General features: G+C 37.2%; 1 protein-coding gene across 2 annotated transcripts in view; it reads right to left on the minus strand.

Annotated features, from left to right (window-relative positions):
• Positions 1-2,436: 2,436 nt before the first annotated feature.
• Positions 2,437-19,316, minus strand: part of Klhl28 (kelch like family member 28) — a 29,561-nt gene continuing 12,681 nt past the window's right edge. For both annotated transcript variants that reach the window (XM_031357520.1, XM_031357521.1), the window contains exons 3-5: positions 16,170-16,613; positions 14,812-15,020; positions 2,437-7,209 (exon numbers count right to left, since the gene is read on the minus strand). In XM_031357520.1, coding sequence (XP_031213380.1) covers positions 7,046-7,209; positions 14,812-15,020; positions 16,170-16,613 — 817 coding nt within the window. In that variant the 3' untranslated portion in view covers positions 2,437-7,045. The remainder of the gene's footprint in view (positions 7,210-14,811; positions 15,021-16,169; positions 16,614-19,316) is intronic.

Consider the following 19,316-nt stretch of genomic DNA (forward strand, 5'->3'; position numbering starts at 1 on the left):
TGGATGTAATGTGGATGGTCCTGGGCATGCCACAGGGAAAAAGGTAGAACTTGGAAAGCATCCACTTAAACAAGAGATCTTACTTTCATCTGGCTGTGGAGGTGTACATGTATTTAATTCCCACAGAGGGAAGTGGATCTCTGTGATTTTGAGGCCAATCTGGTCTATATAGAGATGTAGAGCAAGCACATCCAGGGCTATAGAAAGACCCTGTCTCAAAAAACAAAACTGAAACACCACCTTACCAAAAAAAGAAATCTTAATGCCAAATTTTAATGTATTCCTTCCAAAACGCTTCTTGACTTCATGCTGTAATCTGTTAAGTTCCAAATTCAAGTCTGAGTTTCCTGCACCCACAAGGCAGGCCTACCACATGAAGTCATAGCTGTTGTGTCAACACACATAAGGCCTGCATGGGTTCAAAGCAGACAGTTACAGGACTAAGGAGGAGACGCTCCCATCAACTGCGACCCCTTTTCAAAGGAAAAATTAATTTTCTCCAACGGCCTCTCTGGATGTATTAATCTATACAAAGGTAAGGCCCTTGCCCTGCAGCTGATGGCCAACACACCAACACAGAACAGACTCAATGGTATTTTTGTAATATTGCTTTTTCAACTCTCACATCGCTTTGTTTGGGCTTCTTGTTTTGTTTCATTAGTCTTTTGCTTGTATATTTTGGTTTTCATTTGTGGGATTTTGTGTGGTTTTTTCCCCCTCTTTGCTTTTTGTTTGACTGTTACTAAAAAGAGAGAGCATGGGTTTGGTGGGTGGGTAGGATCTGAGAGGAGTTGAGGGAAGGAAAAAGCATGACCAGAATATATTCTATAAAAAAAAATTATTAAAAAAAAATCTTAAAATGAAAATAAAATTCAGGCATCGGATAGTAAGCTAGCACTCACATAACTCACACTCAAGGTATGAGGTTGGCCCAAGGCCCTGGCCAAGAGGGAACCTTCAGGGAAATGAAAACTGCACCCACTGCATGTCTCAGGAATCTGGATCAAGACCACAGCATTCTGTTATTACACGGGGTCTCCCGGAGTCCCCGTAGGCGCTCCTGTTCCTGACTCAGGATCGGGGCATCCTCTCTGACTCAGTGCCGTGCACTGCTTTCCATTGTCTTGGAAGTAGTCCATCAGTTTGTACCTCTTGTTCTCTTGGCCTCAGTGTGGCTTCATTGGTCTGGCTCTACCATAAACTTATAATAGGCACTTGTAAGTACTTTTGTTTTTCACAATTTCATTGACAGCTATTTTTTTTCTTGAGATATTTTATGAATATGGATGTTTTACCTGCATGTGAGTGCAGTACCTGTAGAAGTCAGAAGAGGGCACTGGAGTTATAGACAGTTGTAAATTGCCATGCGGGTGATGGGAATTGAACCTGGGTCCTCCGGAAGTCCAGCCAGTGTTCTTTACCACTGAGCCAACTCTTCAGTCTCTTGATAGTTATTGTTTTGATAATTTATATTAAATAGCAAGATTATTTATTGAAGTGGTTCATAGATATAGAATTTGCCCTATGGCATGCTTTTATTAATGACACTAGAAAGCAGCAATTAACATACAGCCACCTCCCTAGCGCAGGCTGGCCTGAAAGCCGTCTTACTCTGCAGATGCTGGGGTTAAGGGGGTATGATCTAGGGGTACCCTGAGAAGAAGAGCAACACAGAGAAAGCTAAAGGGTCATACTGGAAAGCTGTGACAGTGTTATATGATGCATGAGAAAGTGAAAGCCAGTCCATGAAGTAGCAGCAGGAGAGAGGGAGAGAGGAGGGAAATAGGGGAAGAGAGGAGGGACAGAGAAAGCAAGGCAACCCTGGAGACAGAAGGGTGAGGGGAGGGAAATAAAACAATACAGCTTCTATTAGGAGAGCCCCCAGTGGAGCTTGTGGCGTGCCTTTGGATCCTGGGCTCTCCTTTCCCTGACTCACTGCTCAGATGCCCTCGCCTAGGCAGGATCTTTTCTCCTAGTAGAGTTTTCTTCCGATGCTGTTAGGACTTGGCAATAGTCCAACACTGAAGCAAGCAGCAGACCCGTTAAAGGGGCTGGTCCATTCTTGTCTTCCAGCTCTAAGTTCACCCTAGCATTATAGGTTTGTACTGTAAAACTTCTGCATCGGATCTTTGTAGACATCCATCCATCCATGCATTTACAAGAATTCACGAGTGACCTAAGAGTATTACATGGGGCTAGAGAGATGGCTCTGCGGTTGAGAACACTGACTGCTCTTCCAGAGGTCCTGAGTTCAATTCCCAGCAACCACATGGTAGCTCACAACCATCTGTAATGGGTCCAGTCCAATGCCTTCTTTTGGTGTGTCTGAAGACAGCCACAGTGTACTCATATACATAAATAAATAAATCTTTTTTAAAAAAGAGTTGTACATGACAAAGATTAGTTCAGTTCACAATAATGATTACATGATACGAATTTACATTTTTCAGTTTTATTTTAAACTCTTCACATTAAATGAAATATAACTATAATCATTACAGAGCATTACCACAATAATGTGCACAAAACTCTTAAAATAAAACGAAAGAATACAATCTTCAACAAGTTAAATGCCACTTTACTATGTAAACAAAGATAAAATAAAACCCTGATGCTAGAAAGTATCTATTCAGAGGTAAATACAGGTACAAAAACATTTAAACATGAACCTTACCGACAACCAAGCACACTATTTGCGACAGAGGACACTCACTGGTACTCCACATTGACAATGCTTCAGAGTTCTTTTAAAATCACAGCCATCTCTGGTTCATGACACGGCACAATTCATAAGGCGAAGATATGAGCATTATCATCCAGTACTTCAACTCCACGTGTATATTAAGGCAAACTTGGAACTTTTTGCTTGGTATTTTAAAATGCGTGGGACTTTTACACATGATATCTTGACAAAATTAAATGTAGAAGACATGTCAATATGTAATATGAAAACTGAGTGACAATTTTTCTCTCTGCAGAGATGTAAACTGGATTTTTATTTGACCATATTCATACTAGTAATATTTGTAAACTTCTTCTATTTAAAATATATTAAACTTATTTTCTAAATGTGAATATCAACATTGAATTCAGTATATTGGAAGTGGAGAGCCAATAAATATTCAGCCACAGAACTGTTAACTAATTATAATCTTGTCTAATTAAAGTGCTGTTTAACATGGGAAAGAAAGGGTTAAGTTGCAGATGAGGATGTTGACCTGACACGTCACATAGTTGTGTAACTTTCTGAACAGAAGATTTAGAGAGGCCATTGTAAATTTACTGAACTTTAAACAGTAACTTTATTATAGAAATCTGATTTTCCTAAAAACGAGCACTTTGGTGACAATACCAGGAATCCAACACTACAGCTGAAACTAAAATTAAACAAAATCCAAAACACTGCATGATACAGACACATATTTTCCTCAATGTTCTCCAGAGCCATAATATTCTAGAACACGGGTTCTGGGTGTGTTCTTTCCTAGTTTTGCTTTTCCTTTAGAAAACAAACCACCTAATTCCAAGAAACATGGAAATCTCTGTTTAAGAAAAGATTTCTTTTTATTTGTGTATATATGTAGGGGAGTTCCCAGGGGAGCTGGAAAGAGCATCAGAACCATGAAGCTGGAGCTGTGGGACAGCTGTGCTCCTCTGGGTGCTGGACACCAACTGAAGGTCTTCTGTAAGAGCAGCACTTGGCCTTACCTCTGAGCCATGGCTCCTGACCCCACATGGATTCTATAAACATTATGATTTTCATAAGTCTTGCTTATGTCATGAAAACCTAAGTGAACACTAAGTATTTATATATAAACTAGGTTTCAAGTTCTTTCCTATGATCTCAGAAATAAGGAACTAGGTTATAGATTTTTATAATAATTATTGGAGTAAATGAACTCCATTATACTTTATTCCTTTGAGAGAGGGTTGTATCCTATTTACACTTCAGTAGATGCCACCTCAGCATCTAACACGGTATCTCACATGTATGTAGTAGAGTCCTCATATGGCAAACTATAAAAGACTTTCAACACCAAGAGCTACTTTTTTATCATTTGATACTAATGCCTATAATTTAATATTCATTCACATTTAAAGCAATATTAGCAAAAACATGAAATTTGCAAATATCCTTTGGGTTTACCTTAAAATTCAATTAAGTTCAATTACTACATACAATAAATATTAAATACCCAAACACTGCATACACATTCTTTGACATAATTATAGAAGACAAGTGACATTACTATTGATCAGATTTCTATTTCCCCTATCACTCTTTCCCAAAATATTTCTGGGCAGTCTTAAATTGCTTTCAAGATTTTGCTTGAATATATACATATATATTGATACATATTATATAATGATAATATACATATATATCAATATACATAATGATATATGATGATATAATCATATATATCCTACATATCGATATATATATAAATATGTAATACATATTTCTAAAAACATTAAATCTGGGGATTTATAATCTAACATTTCATCCTTTTTAGCATAGGAAACATGGAACATTAAATTCACAACTTATCAGCACAGTGTTCATATGAAACTTCTCAAATTTGTAAGAGAAATCTCTGTTGTAAACTTACCAGTTGTCAGGTCATATAGTAGCTCTGGGTATTATGAACAATATAACAGGATTCTTAAAATAAGTATATTTCTAAATTTTAAGTGCTTTTTTTTTTGGCTTTGTATGTTTTTATACTTTGTTCATAGGAACATGATTCTACTGTTGCCCAAAATGTTTCGCATTAAGTTTTTAAACCAGATAAAATATTCAGATTAAAAAAAAATCAGTACATACTTTTTGATCTAATTTACCAAATGGCTACAGATTATATATAAATTGCACACCAGAAACAATACATGGGTAAACTACTATTAAAACAGAATGATTAAAAAAGACATGTTTATATTTAAAATAACTTTCTAGTCTTTCAAATTCACTTCACTTTTGTGAGGAAGATATTAAAGTTAGTATAACAGAATACATTTAATAATTTGATGTAAACAAAAAAACTAACTTGGGGATTTAAAAGTAAATTTAAATTTCTTTTCTTTAATTAAAGTTCAGGCCAACCACATAGTGCACCTTATTCCTATTCAACAGATTTATTCAAATCAATGAAAAAGTTATTGCTATGTGTCATTATGATACTCAAACAAGTGACATAGAAAATATCAGTTGATTTTCCTAGCTCCTGTTAAGTGCTAGATTAGAAGAGACTAAAAATTACTTGCAAGGCTTCATAATCTGTGCAAATATTTATAAAGCATGGTATTACTTTATGACTAAAGATGATTTTACACAGTTTCATAGTATATTCTCAAATCTACAACTGGTAGTTTATGGAAGAACAAGAAAAACTACAAATTGCCCGGCTATAGTTTTTGAGTCATACCATGTATGCTAACAGGTAAAGCTAGGCTTTATATTACAAATGGCTTCTTAACAACAGTTACAACAATATGGCACTTAAGAAAGCAGGATGAGTTTTTTCTTAGGAAAAAAAAATATTCACTGATCTTGTAGACATTAAAGAGAGAGAACAGGTGGGTAAAAAAGAAAAAAAACATAAAGAACATGAAAGCAACATTACTAAATTCGAAAATGCAAGTACCAACGTTATAATAAACTGCAAGTTAATGTGTTTAAGACTAACAGACAGTTACTAAACCATGCGAAAATAAGTTAACTATTTCTTTTAAATAAGCTGTCAGCTGCTGTAACAATTTTGTTTTGAAAGCTAGTTTCTTTAAACAAAGCAGAACCAAATTTAGAACCATTTATTCAAGTAAACATCAAGTTCCAGTTTTCCTCAATAAGTTAAAAGTATTCAGTTACCTAAGAAATGAACGAAGTAGTGCACGCCTGCCTAGCACACTGTTTGGTGCATACATTTCTATGCTGAAGGACATGGAATCTCTAGAACAAGAAGGGGAAAAAGCATCATCTCTAAGTTGCCATTCAAAAACCATGGGAAGTATAACTCAAGCCATTCGTACAGTTCTGGATGGTAACACTAATGTAATCATTAACATTTTCCATAAGCACAAACAAATCAAGCCAATAAAAATGAAAATGGTTATCAAAGTACATCATGCATCTCACATTGGACACCCAAATAACATCAGTTATAGCTTTGTTATACATCCTACAGTTAGCACCATTTTTTATATTTGAACACTGAAAACAAAATTAAGACGTTAAAAAAACTAAAATTAAGAATCTATCAAAGAAAACACTATGCATCAAGGGTGGTATTAAACACCTTTCAAATATTATTTACATCAACTATCAGAAGCCTGTTATGTAGCACTAAAGAACTGAAACAGACATGATTAGTTTGCACAGATGAGTAACAAAGTTCAACCAGCCCATATAGAAAAAGCATAAACAATAAATATGTAATGTCTTAAAGCAGGGCCCCAAATATGATACTAAAAGCCATTGCTTTGCAACCTTACCATACTATTAGCCCTAAAATCATTTAGCAGAAAGAGCACTCAGATGATTGACATGTTATTTACAACCCTTAAAAGTACCCAAAGTAAAAGCAGCCCTTTTTTTAAAAAACAAACAAACCATGTAAAGCATATGAATGTACATCCAACAATCACTATCCACATTTTGTCCAGTCATTCGATACACTCCAGAGTCTGAACTCTCATCCCAGTAAATCAAATGAAGATCAAGAAAGAAGAGCTTAAGTTATTGAAAACAAAACTAAAAAGCAGCAAGGTTTCTCTACATGTAGGAACATAAAAACTTTCCCAGGTCTCAGTGGAGAAAAGTACACAATTTAATTGCTTAGGTCTTTCTTTTTTTTTTCCTTATTTAATTATTGATTCACTATATAATCAAGAGCAAACTATTAGTCAGTTCAAAGTACCCAGCAAGGCTGAGTCTTCATGCCACTTCAAGTTACAAAGAAAGCAGTGCAGCTAGCTTCCAGGTCCCGGACACTGGGCATTCTTTCCTGTGGTATCACCTTGTGCGATTTCCACAAATTCACACTCGTCAAAGTGCAGTTAATCCAAAATTGCAGCGACAGTATATCATGCCTGCTGAGTCCAGCCATGTATCTGAGATCGGGTCATATTTCTGTACTGTGTTCAGATAGGAAGACCCTGAGTGACCACCGACCACATAAAGGCAGTTATCGACTACTGCAGCACCAACTCCTAACACAGGTGGGGAGAAAAGAACAGGTTAATTAAGAAGTAGACTATGTCTCACAGAGAATAATTTATATCTTAATGCATTTCTAAAACTTATTTCAACCATATCCTATAATTATATAGGCAATACACAATATAGGCTTACTAGGAAATAAACAACAAAACCCCAACAAAACAAAACAGAACAAAAAACAAATAACAAAGAAACAACAAAGTTGCCCATTACAGGAAAGCTTTTTCAAAATAGGCTTTTTCTTTCAACACATGATAATTGTACATGTTCACAGGGTACAGTGTGACATTGTACCATGATTAGATCAGGGTAATTGCTATGTATTCTTAAAGTACTAGGAAGAAAGCAGTATATTTATAATGTATATTTGTATATTTTTCTATAATACATTCATTTTGTCATGTTTTCAAATACATTGCACTATGTAACTTATATCTTAAAAATGTTCTCTTAGGGCTGGAGAGATGGCTCAACAGGTAAGAACACCAACTGCTCTTCAAAAGGTCCTGAGTTTAAATCCCAGCAACCACATGGTGGCTCACAACCACCCGAAATGAGATCTGACACCCTCTTCTGGTGTGTCCAAAGTCAGCTGCAGTGTACTTATATATAATAATAAGTAAATCTTAAAAAAAAAAATGCTCTCTTATTCATTACCATCTATAGTCCTAAAAATAGTTAGGTCTACCTACATTTTAAGCATTCACACTGTTTTCACGGCTTTCCTTTGTGAGGGTACCAAAGAAGCCATACTAATCACTCAGAAGGCTCACTGTATTTTGTGCTTGTGATGTCCCTTGAGTGCCTATGGTTTTGGAGTTTTTCAATTATAACTCACATCTTTGTGAAAATCCCTAAAGCATTTCTATTATTTAAAACTACCGTTTAAATAATGTCATTTGAGTTTGGGTTCAAAAAGAACAATTTCTCCTTATATCTAATGATGTATTTGTTTCTTCTCTAGAAATTCTAAAATCCAACTATTTTTTGACTGATATCTTCTTTGCAGAGGGAAGAATATTTGATAGTGAACATAAAGATAGTGCTATATAAACCAAATAAAGCGTTGGGAGGAGGGAGGCAGGGGCGACAGTGGATTAGGGACATGGGGTCCTTTCAGACATCCTCAAGAATCTAAAGAACCCATTAGGTGTGTGGCTGTGGAGAGAGGTGGCTGGTGTGGAAAAGCAGGGGAGAGAAACAGGAAGCAGCAGACAGAGCCCAGGTGGAACACTGAAACACAAGTGTAGACTTGTGAAAAAAGCAATCTACCAAGGAGCAGTAAGCAAACGGCAGAGAAAGGGGTGCATCCTCCAGTGAGAAAGGAAGGATCTGGAGGGTTCCACATGTCCACTAGGTGACAGACACACTGAAAAATGAAGTCTCTGATGGCATTTCTAGCTTGGCATGGCAGTGTACCTTTCATCCCAGTCCTCTGGACACAGAGGCTGGTGGCTCTCTATGACTTCCAGGCCAGCCTGTTCTTCAGCACGTTACAGGGCAGGCACATACAGATAGCATTTTTAAGCTTCCTCACTAGTAAGTAATATGGGTGGCAGTCATCTCAGTAGAGGTCTCACACTCAAGCTTGGGCAAAGAAAGCACAACATTCCATATCTCTACATTTCTAAACAACAAAGGCCACACCTTTCCTCATTGTGACTTGGACTGAGATTCATGGAAAGGGATCTACTTGGCTCTAAGTGGAAGCCACACCATAGAGGCAAAGCTGCAGTGAGATGAGAGAGAAAGGCCCTGGAATACAAGATAATCACAGTCCTGTGCTTTATCTATGGCTTCCAGAGACAGCACTGGCTTGACTGATCTGTGTAGTCTCAGAGGACCACAGTAAGTTGTGGAAATTTCCCATGCTAAATCCACGTAATAAGAGTGACTCTGAAAGGGAAAGTCACCCCCATCTAGTGTGTCTGAGGATTCATCTGGTGGGAGCAGTTCAGAGGGTGGAGCCAGTACTTTCACACTAACAGGCTTACATACACGCTAGATAAACTCTGATGAGGCTCAGATGAAAATAGCCCTTTGAAGTCTAAATTGTAAGGACTTTATAAAAAAAAAGTGACTTATATACTCCATCTAGAAAACAGTGTGTATGGATGTGTAGTATGTGCATGGTGTATGTATGGATGAATGCTGTGTATGTGTATTATGTGGTGTGTATTTGTGATATATGGCACATGGCACATGTGTGTGTTTGTGTGTGTGGTATATATGCATGTGCATATATGTGTACATGGTGTGTGTAATGTGTATATATGTGTTTTGTGGTATATATGTATGCACGGTTATGTGGGTTTTGTGTGGTGTATGTGGTGCATATATGTAGTTTTTGTGGCATATGTACATATGTGACATATGTGGTATATAGAGTATATGATGTATGTGGTACATGTGTAGTGTGCATATGCTGTATGTGGTTTGTCTGTGGTGTATAGTTATGTGGTTGGTGTGTGGTATATATATGTGTGTGTGGTATATGTATGTATGGTGTGTGCATGTGGTATGTGTATGGTGCTCATGTGTTTTCTTTTAAGAAAGATATACTGATAGTTTCCATCCTTCCCTCTCTCCTTTCTGTTTCTCAACTCTACATTGCTTGTCTTTATTTACTTTGCACTTTTCCTACTTTTTTGGGTGTGTATGTATGCTGTTATGCATATGTGTAGGTATGTGGTACACAAGGAGGCCAGAGGTTGATGTCACGTGTCTTCTATTGCTATATACTTTTATATTTTGAGGCATGTTTTTTTCACTGAATCTGGAGCTTGCTGATTTGGTTAGATATTGAGCCTCTGAAGTCCTTCTGTCTTGCCTTTCTAGTGCTAGGATTACAGGCATTCAATGTTGTGCCCAGATTTCGTGTGTGTGTGTGTGTGTGTGTTTGTGTGTTAAGATTAATGCTATTTTCATGTATGCTCTCTCTCTGTCTGTATGGGTGTCTGTGAAGGGCAGATGAGGGTGTTGGATCCTCTGGATCAGTGAGCTACAGGTGGTTGTAAGTTTCTAACATTAGTGATGGGAACCAAATTCTGGTCCTCTGCTAAAGCAACAAGTGCTCTTAATTGTTGGCCCATATCTCTGGCTCCATGAACCCAGTTTTTGGGGTTTTTTCGGTTGTTTTTTGGTTTTTTTTTATTAGGTATTTTCTTTATTTACATGTCATACGATATCTCCTTTCCCAGTTTCCCCTCCAAAAAAAGGAAAAAATAAATAAAATTAAAACAAAACCAAAAAAACCCTGCTCCCTCCTCTCTCCCCCTGCTCACCACCCCACCCTCTCCTGCTTACTGGCCCTGGCATTCCCTTACACTGGGGCATAGAACCTTCACAGGGCCAAGGGCCTCTCCTCCCATTGATGACCAACTTGGCCATCCTCTAGTATACACATGCTGCTGGAGCCATGAGTCCCACCATGTGTGCTCTTTGGTTGGTCGTTTCGTCCCTGGGAGCTCTGAGGGTACTAGTTAGTTCATATTGTTGTTCGTCCTAAGGGGCTGCAAACCCTTCAGCTCCTTGGATCCTTTCTCTAACTCCTTCATTGGGGACCCTGTGCTCAGTCCAATGGCTGGCTATGCACCTCTACTTTTGTATTAGTTGGGCACTGTCAGAGCCTCTCAGGAGACAGCTATATCAGGCTCCTGTCAGCCAGCACTTGCTGGCATCCACAATAGTGTCTGGATTTGATGATTGAATATGGGAAGGATTCCCAGGTGGAGCAGTCTCTGGATTGTCCTTCCTTTAGTCTCTGCTCCATAGTTTGTCTCTACAACTCCTTCCATGGGTATTCCTCCCCTTTTTAACATGAACACAGGGATCCAAACCACAGGGATCACACTTGCTATCCAAACACTTCACTTATTGAGCCATCTCACACCTTATTATTTCAATAGCAATCTGCTTTCCTTCTTTCTTATCTTTCTTCTTCTCAATTTCTTTGTTTCCCAGCACCCCTTTTTATTATGTAAGTATTAATATCATTAGCTTCAGTAATTTTTAAATTCCCAATTTATACTGCAGATGTCTTAGCTCCATTTTTTTCTAATCTTCCTGATTAATCAGCTATGTGTTCAGCTACTTTATACTACATTTACATTCCTGATTTGCTTTTAAATTATTTCAGTGGCTGCTGACTGCTATTTCTCCTCTGACTGGAGATGAAATTATGATCCAAGTAAAAGTTTCTAACTAAGAAATCTATTAAAACAACAACAACTGAAAGATATTTATTGCAACAAATATGAAAATTGCAATAAAAAACATAGAAATATAAAAAAGCAAGGCAATATGCCTACCCCAAAGATGGTAATCCGTTGATAACTGAATCTTAAGCTATTAAGATGTCTGAAATAAGTCAGAATCTAAATTTGAAATGGCAATAACCAAAGGATTAAAAGTCAAATTTTATAAATAATCAGTGATGCCAAAGAGAATGTAAAAATACAAGTCAAGGAAGGGCATCAAGACCTAAGGCAAGAGAGGAATGCGGAGGAGAAAGCAGCACAGGTGCTGAGGTTCTGAAAGGAGACAGATGAGGTGCACTGGACAGGAATGAGCTGGGAGAGAAAGTATCATTAAGAGCCCGCATTATGCAGAAGAACATCATAGGGATAAGGACGAGATCAATGAAATGGCAAGATGGCCACAAATTTCAAGTCCTCAAGGACATGATCAAGAGACCAAACTAAATAACTTATGGGATAGGAACAAGAGAGCCTGAGGTACAAATTAAGACAAAGAAAACCTTTTCATAAAATGAGATCTGAAATGTCCCCAAATCTACAGTGATAGGAGAAAAACTGAAATCATTTCCACTAAAAGCAGGAAATGAAATAATATGCAATGAGATTCTAATTCAGTATAATACCTAAATTTTCTAGTCAAAAAGGTGGGAGTCAACAAGACAGAGGAATGAAAAGTGATACAAATAGGAAAATTACATACTTGTGGATTTGAGGACCATAAAAACTCCAGCCACTGAAGCCACTGTGCTGTTTTGGGATTACTTGGAATCCAAACTGGAGCCCAGCCACAGACCACCCACCCAGTTGTCTAGAAACCATTTCACCCACACTCTTAGCTCTAGGACTGGCTACATTCCAGTGACTGCAAGGCAACACAGATCTCAGGTAAGGCTCCACAGGCCCAGTACATCCACCTTCCTGCCACCTACTCACAGTTCTGTGACTCTGGGCTCTGGTACCAACAAGGATCAACTGTAGAATGTGGAGAACTCTCCCGAGACTTCTGAGTATTGGCAATGAGAATCGTCTAAGCTTAATGGTTTGCTCCTAGGCTCAGATGTTACTGCATCTATCCCGGGATGAGCTAAGACTACTTCTCACGCTTCAATACAGAGTGGCCTATGAACACCAAGCACCATTCAGCTGACCCACATCCTGACAAAATTGGGGCAATAGCAAAGAAAGATCCAAACACCCACTCAACAAAGATGAGACCAGATATCCATATCAAAACAAACAAGCAAAAACAAACAATAATACCAACAAAACAATAATAACCAAATTCTAGATGCCCAGGTCCCAATTGCAAAAACCACAAACAGCATGAATAATGAAGACACTATGTCTCTATAAATTAGGACCCCCTAATTGTAATGTTCCCTGAAAGAAGAAACCTAGTTAATGTACAAGACAAGGATTTTAAATAGAAATTATAAATATGTTTAAGGAACCCCAAGCAGGGTAGAGAAAGAGGCAATCATAGTGAAGGCACAGAAAATATTTTCAGTAAAATAAACCACAGAAGAACATTCCCCAACTTAATGAAGACATGCCTATCCAAGTAGAAGAGATCTATGGAACACCAAGTAGAAAAAGACCAGAAAATAAATTCTCCTCCATGACATATTAGAAATGATACTAGGGGCTGGAAAGATGGCTCAGTGGTTAAGAGCACTGACTGTTCTTCCAGAGGTCCTAAGTCCAATTCCCAGCAACCACATGTTGGCTCACAACTATCTATAACAGGATCTGATGCCCTCTTCTGGTATGTCTGAAGGTAGTGACAATGTACTCACATACATGAAATAAATAAATAAATCTTTAAAAAAAAGTTCACAAATGATACCAGAAAGGAAGGGATAAGTACACTCAAGAAGTCACAGCAAACAAATAATGCCAAGACATATAATCAAATGAGATCTGAGAAAACAACACAACAGTACCAATTTAATATACCTTTGAATAATAATTCTAAATATTAATGATCACAATTCCCAAATAAAAAGAAATGGTTTGACAAACAAAAAGCCCACACATTTAGATCAATGAGATATAATAGAGGCCCTAGAAACAAATCCCCACAGCTATAGCCACCTTGAAAAAGGAGCCAAAACCACATGTTGGAAAAAGATAGCCTCTTTACCAAATGGTGCTGTGACAGTTACAATCCACAAGTAGAATGATACTATACGCCTGGCTCTCACCCTGTACAAAAACCCACTCAAAATACATTAAAAAGAACATTAGTGTATGATCTAAACTTTTAAAGCAGCAAGAAGAAAATAAACAGAAAATTGTTCAAGTCAGAGAGACATTAGGTAACAATTCTTTGACAAGGACTCTGACCATTTAGTAAATGTTAATTGAGAAATAAGATTGTGCAGCAAAGATAACTATGATCAGAGTGAAATAGCAGCCCATAAAATAGAAGAAAAAAAAAACTAGGCTAGATACTTATCTAATTAGAAACTAATATTCAGAATATATTAATGACTCAAACAAAAATCCAAATAATTTAATCAATAAAAGAGTAAACAAACTAAACAGAGAACTTTCAAAAGTACAAATCGTAAAGATGAGAAAAAATGTCCAACAGTCTTTAATTATCAAAGTACTGACGACCAGAAGTGTCTTGACATTCCATTCTACAGAACACACAGCAAAGGAACTACTACTGCAGCGGGGAAAGCGTCAGTCAGTCCATCCACCACTGCAGGCTTGTATGGAACTCCCCACAATAACAAAACAGAACTACTATAGCATCCAGCTATCCTACTTCTTGATACACACCCAGAGGAAAGAAAGTCAGCATATAATAAAGACACCCGTAGGCTTGTGCTTAGAGTGGCTTATTGTGAGAGGCAGGTGGAGTCAGGAGAAATGGCTGCAAGATTACGGGCCGGTATGTAGCATAGCAGCATGAAAGGAAAAGAAATCCTGCCTCAAAACAAGGCAGGAGAGAAGCAGCCTCTGTAAAATTCTTCTCTGACCTATACACACATGTGGTATACCACCCTGTGTACCTGCTGCTCTCTATTCCTCTCTCTTTTTATCTCTATGTGTCTATATCTCTCTCATACACATACACACAAGTACACAAGTAATTTTTTTTCTAGTAAATATGCTTACTGTTAAGGTCCACAGTGCTCATATTATAATACCACTATACACAGCAAAGGTCTATATGAGTTTTGATATATGAGCTCTATATATCTTGAGCTGTTAATGAGTTCACAGTTCAAGATGTGATTCAATTGTATTTACATGCACAGGACAGGGATTCAATCCCCAGTATCACAAAACAAACAAAAGAAAGAATATAAAAAACATTACCTGTCCTGGGCTCTTTCATTGGTCTACACACTGTCCACTGATTTTGATGAGGGTCATATCTTTCAATGCTTGACAAATGTGAGACACCGTTATGCCCACCTACCACGAAAATAAAACCTAGCATAACTCCGACGCCAAAGTGGATCCTCTTATCAGCCATGGACGCAACCATCTCCCAGGAGTCCTTACTTGGATCATAACGCTCCACACTGCAAGTATTTACATGATGAAGAATTAATTCATAGGTCATTTTGTTACTTGCTATTCCTGAAAAACTATAGCCAACCACACTTTTAAAATTAAACAGATAAAAATAGTAGCAATTTGTCCCAAATGTTTAGGTATCTGTGGATAAGATATCAGGTACAGAAAGTTTACTTTGTGAACAGGATACAATAGCTGGATATTATTCTTTTATACAGTTAGATATCCATGAGGGATTGCAGGCCCAATTCCATGGATGTTATGATCCCTCATACAAAATAGTGGTATAGTACATTTAAGCACAAGTCTTTTTCACTAGATTGCTCACAGTGAGTAAAACACTACTTAGTTATAAAACAAAAATCTTTAGAGCAATTTTAAATAAAGGTTTAGAACTATGAATCACCGTACATACAGTCAGTAACTTGTAAACTTTACTTTCTCTTATTTGTATTTCTCCTTTATTTAATATATTACAGAATATAAAAAATCATTCTTATTCTAATAGTATGATGACATGTGTAGTATGACCAAAGACTCCAAAAGAAATATGAAGTAATATTTTAATTTTAAAAGCTGCTTCTCTACAGTAATTATCATGTACCCATGACTATGGGTGTGGATATACCACAAAAAGACAAGAAAGGTTCTTGAGCTATGGCTCCTTCCTTCCATCTTGGGGCCCAAAGACTGAACACAGCTTGCAAGACAAACTCAGCTGTACAGTAAGCACATCTGTCTACTGAGCCATCTCACTGGCCCAAGATTTTAATTTTATGATGTTTTATAATGCATAGGAATACAAGAATTGCACTTCTACTTTATTCTGTCAACCATCATGAGAAAAGATCATGCACACACGTATATAAGCACATAACTGCATCATACAAAAATCTCAATTTGTCTTTTTAGGTTCCTGAGCTCTAAAATGAAGTTTACTACATTAATTGAATATAAAATTTAATAGTTTTGAATGTCAGTGATATAAAATATTACACTTAGGAGTAGTCTAAGTCCCCAAATACTTGTCAATATTACTTAAGCATATTAAAAAGTCCGTTTATACATACAAATTTAAAACTCAGAAATGAATGTAAATTTTGCTTCTGTAGAAAATCTACAATCGTAAGCAATTCAATTACTGTCTTAAATACCTGTTCATGTGAGCGGGACCATACCCTCCAATGGCATATATCATTCCATCCAGGACAGCTGCAGCAAAACAACTTCTTGTGGTTGTCATTGGGGCCACAGGTTGCCATTGCCTTATTTTGGGGATGTATTTTTCTACAGATTGCAAGTAAGACTGTCCATCATATCCGCCTAAAGCATAAACTTCTCCTGCGAGCACTACCACTCCGAGAGTACTTCGGCTCTCATTCATTCTCTCTAGAGAAGTCCAGGTGTTTGTATCAGGATTCCAACATTCCACTGAATTTTCATGTTTTCTGACAGTGACACCAGGACGCACGCTAGTTTCAATACCACCTATAACAAAGACTTTTTGGTCTAAAACACATATTCCGAATTCATAGCGAGGAATATTTAAGGGCGCCAGACCAATCCAAGAGTCATTCTGGGGAAAGTACATCTCCACACTAACGAATAAGCAGAGAAATAATAGATTAAAATACTCAAAATCCCATAAACAAGCATGTTTACTCATGTTAATAATCAAGGCATGCAAATCAAAAGCATAATAAACCATGACGTACCTTCCTAACTGCTCAAAGTGCATATAGAAAATAACCATTGGCAATAGTGTTGTGCAAACATGGACACGCTGGCTAAGAGTGTAAACTGGTACAAACTACTTTGGAAAACAATATTATCTGACAAGGTGGAGAATACATACCTTAACTTAGAATTTCATTCTTATTGTATCTCTTCTATTGAGTATTTATTACAGCCAATTTTTGCAACATATCCAAAAATGTTCACTGGAGCGCAAAACAATAATCTATCACAGAGAAAAGAGCTAAATAGTATACTATTTAGATGTATTATATACATCTGCCCCCTGACTAAGATACATTCTTAGATATGTGTCTAAGATAAATGCATCCACATACGTATGTACCTGAGTGGATGCCTAAGTCCCATGTATAACTTCAAAAGACTAGAAACAGTCCAAATAGGTAGCAAGCATCAAACAGATAAATAATGGTATTTCACACCACAGTGAAAATGAATTTTACACGTATGAGAACAAGATGCTAAACTCAAAACAATTCTGTATATTTTCACTTATATCAAGTTCACAAATATATAAAACTAACTCTGGGATCAGAAACACACACAGTTATTACCTTTGGGCAAGGAAGAATAAGAAGTTCAGGGTTGGTTCTGGGCTGGCTACATTCTACTACACCAACTTTTGTTTCATTTACTGTGATTGACTAAATTGTACATGTGGGGTTTGTTCACTCTGCATGTGTAAAATTTTAATATTAAAATGAAAACCATATTATATTCATATACTATAGTACTCAGGAAAGTAAATGAAGTCCTTCCTCATATAGTGTAACTGATGAATCTCACAACCTTGCTGTCTGGTTGAGAAAGCACATCTCTGAAGAAATATATTTAAATGAAAATGTTGAAAATCTTCATATCTTTGAGATACTTAATATGTGGAAAATTATAATTAAAAGCAAAATAATATAACACAAAATTGAGGATACTTATTTCTGGGAGCTAAAACCAGAACATGTTTGTATGTAGCATGTGATACAGTGGAAAGAGGTAAGGATTCAGGAAACATATGGGATAACTGGAAAAGAAAGAGATTGTTTAAAGGAGAGGAACAACTGCCTGACTATACTGAGGTGGGAGGAGTGATCTCTTTAGTCTGTGAAGTTCACATGGACATAGTGTTGGGTTGCTCTTAAGCAAACCTTTTCAACTCATTACATACAAAGGCTATGGATTTCTCAATTTTTCCACTCAGATTGTCATTTAACTATAAATTCTATCTTTAGGTCATTTCTCTTCTCTTACACCTTACTTGCACATTCGTTTAAAAAGAGTTACACAGAAAAACTGCTGCTTAGAAATTCTTTTGCCAGGTAACCTAGCTCATCACTCATGTGCTGTATTATATAAAATAAGGAATGTGCAAATTTTTCTCAAGTTCTTTGCAATTGTATAACATGTGTGGTGGTTCCTCCGAGTTTCAAGCTGATGTTTTTCACATCTAAGGCTATATCACAATAGCCTTTTACCACTCATATTTCTCTCAATATGGGGACCATGCACTATCACATGTAATTATCTGGAAGATTCAGACTGTCTCCTCTTCTGGAATCCAGAACTGTCTTTAATGTTGTGTTAATTAAAATCTAGAAAAGTCCTCCAAATCCAATCAACATGTTTCCATTACCCAGCTCCAAACTGCTTCCCGACTTGTGAGTATTGGCTCCAGCAACAGTCCCCTTTACTTGTACCAATTTTTCTGTCAGTTTCTTTTCTCAATGGGTACATTATAAACAATGGAAGTTTACTTGGCCCATGCTACTTGAAGCTGAGAGGACTAAGATCAAGAGCCTGTTCCTGACAAGACATTCTTTCTACATTATAGTGTAGAAGAAGCTACTGGCAACCCGCCAAAGAGAAATGAAAGGAGCCAGAGTTCTCTCTTTCAGAACAAATCTATTTTAAAACTTGAGTTTTGGGAATACCTTCAAACTATAACAGAGTACATGTGCTGAAATAAGCTGGCATGAAGGTAGGTGGTAAGAGAACAGAGTACCTGAAAACAAGCTTTAGTCTACTAAATGATGAAAGCTAGCAGCTCACCAGTCAGAGCAGTGTTGTGAGACCAAGCCCTTTATCCATGTGGTTTGGGCCAATCCAAGGGAGTTGACATCAGAACTGAACTGAACTTTTAAATACCCTAGTGGTGTTAGAAAATTGGTTGGTGTGAGGAACCAAAAAAAGGGGAGGGGGCGGGGGGAAAAATCTCACTGGAAATGAACCTGGAAGTTATAAAGGGGAATTATCTAGAATTCATGGTTTCCGCTTACCTTACTCATGCTAGATAACTCATGTAAGCAGATACCGCATATAAAGGTACTACGCATCCTAATGTTTTTTGATTGTTCTTTTGTTTCTAATTTGAAACTGTTTTACTACATAGGCTTGGTTGGCTTAGAACTCAGGTAGACCAGGACGACCCCCTGTTCATGGCTATCCTACTGCCTGTCTCCCAAGTACTGGCATTACAGGTGTGTGGTATTACATTTGGTCCCCAATAAGTCTTCTAAGGGCAAATGGCAATCAGTTTTAAAGTGTAACAAGTT

The sequence above is a fragment of the Mastomys coucha genome, unplaced genomic scaffold (genome assembly GCF_008632895.1).
Source record: "Mastomys coucha isolate ucsf_1 unplaced genomic scaffold, UCSF_Mcou_1 pScaffold6, whole genome shotgun sequence".
NCBI lineage: Eukaryota > Metazoa > Chordata > Mammalia > Rodentia > Muridae > Mastomys > Mastomys coucha.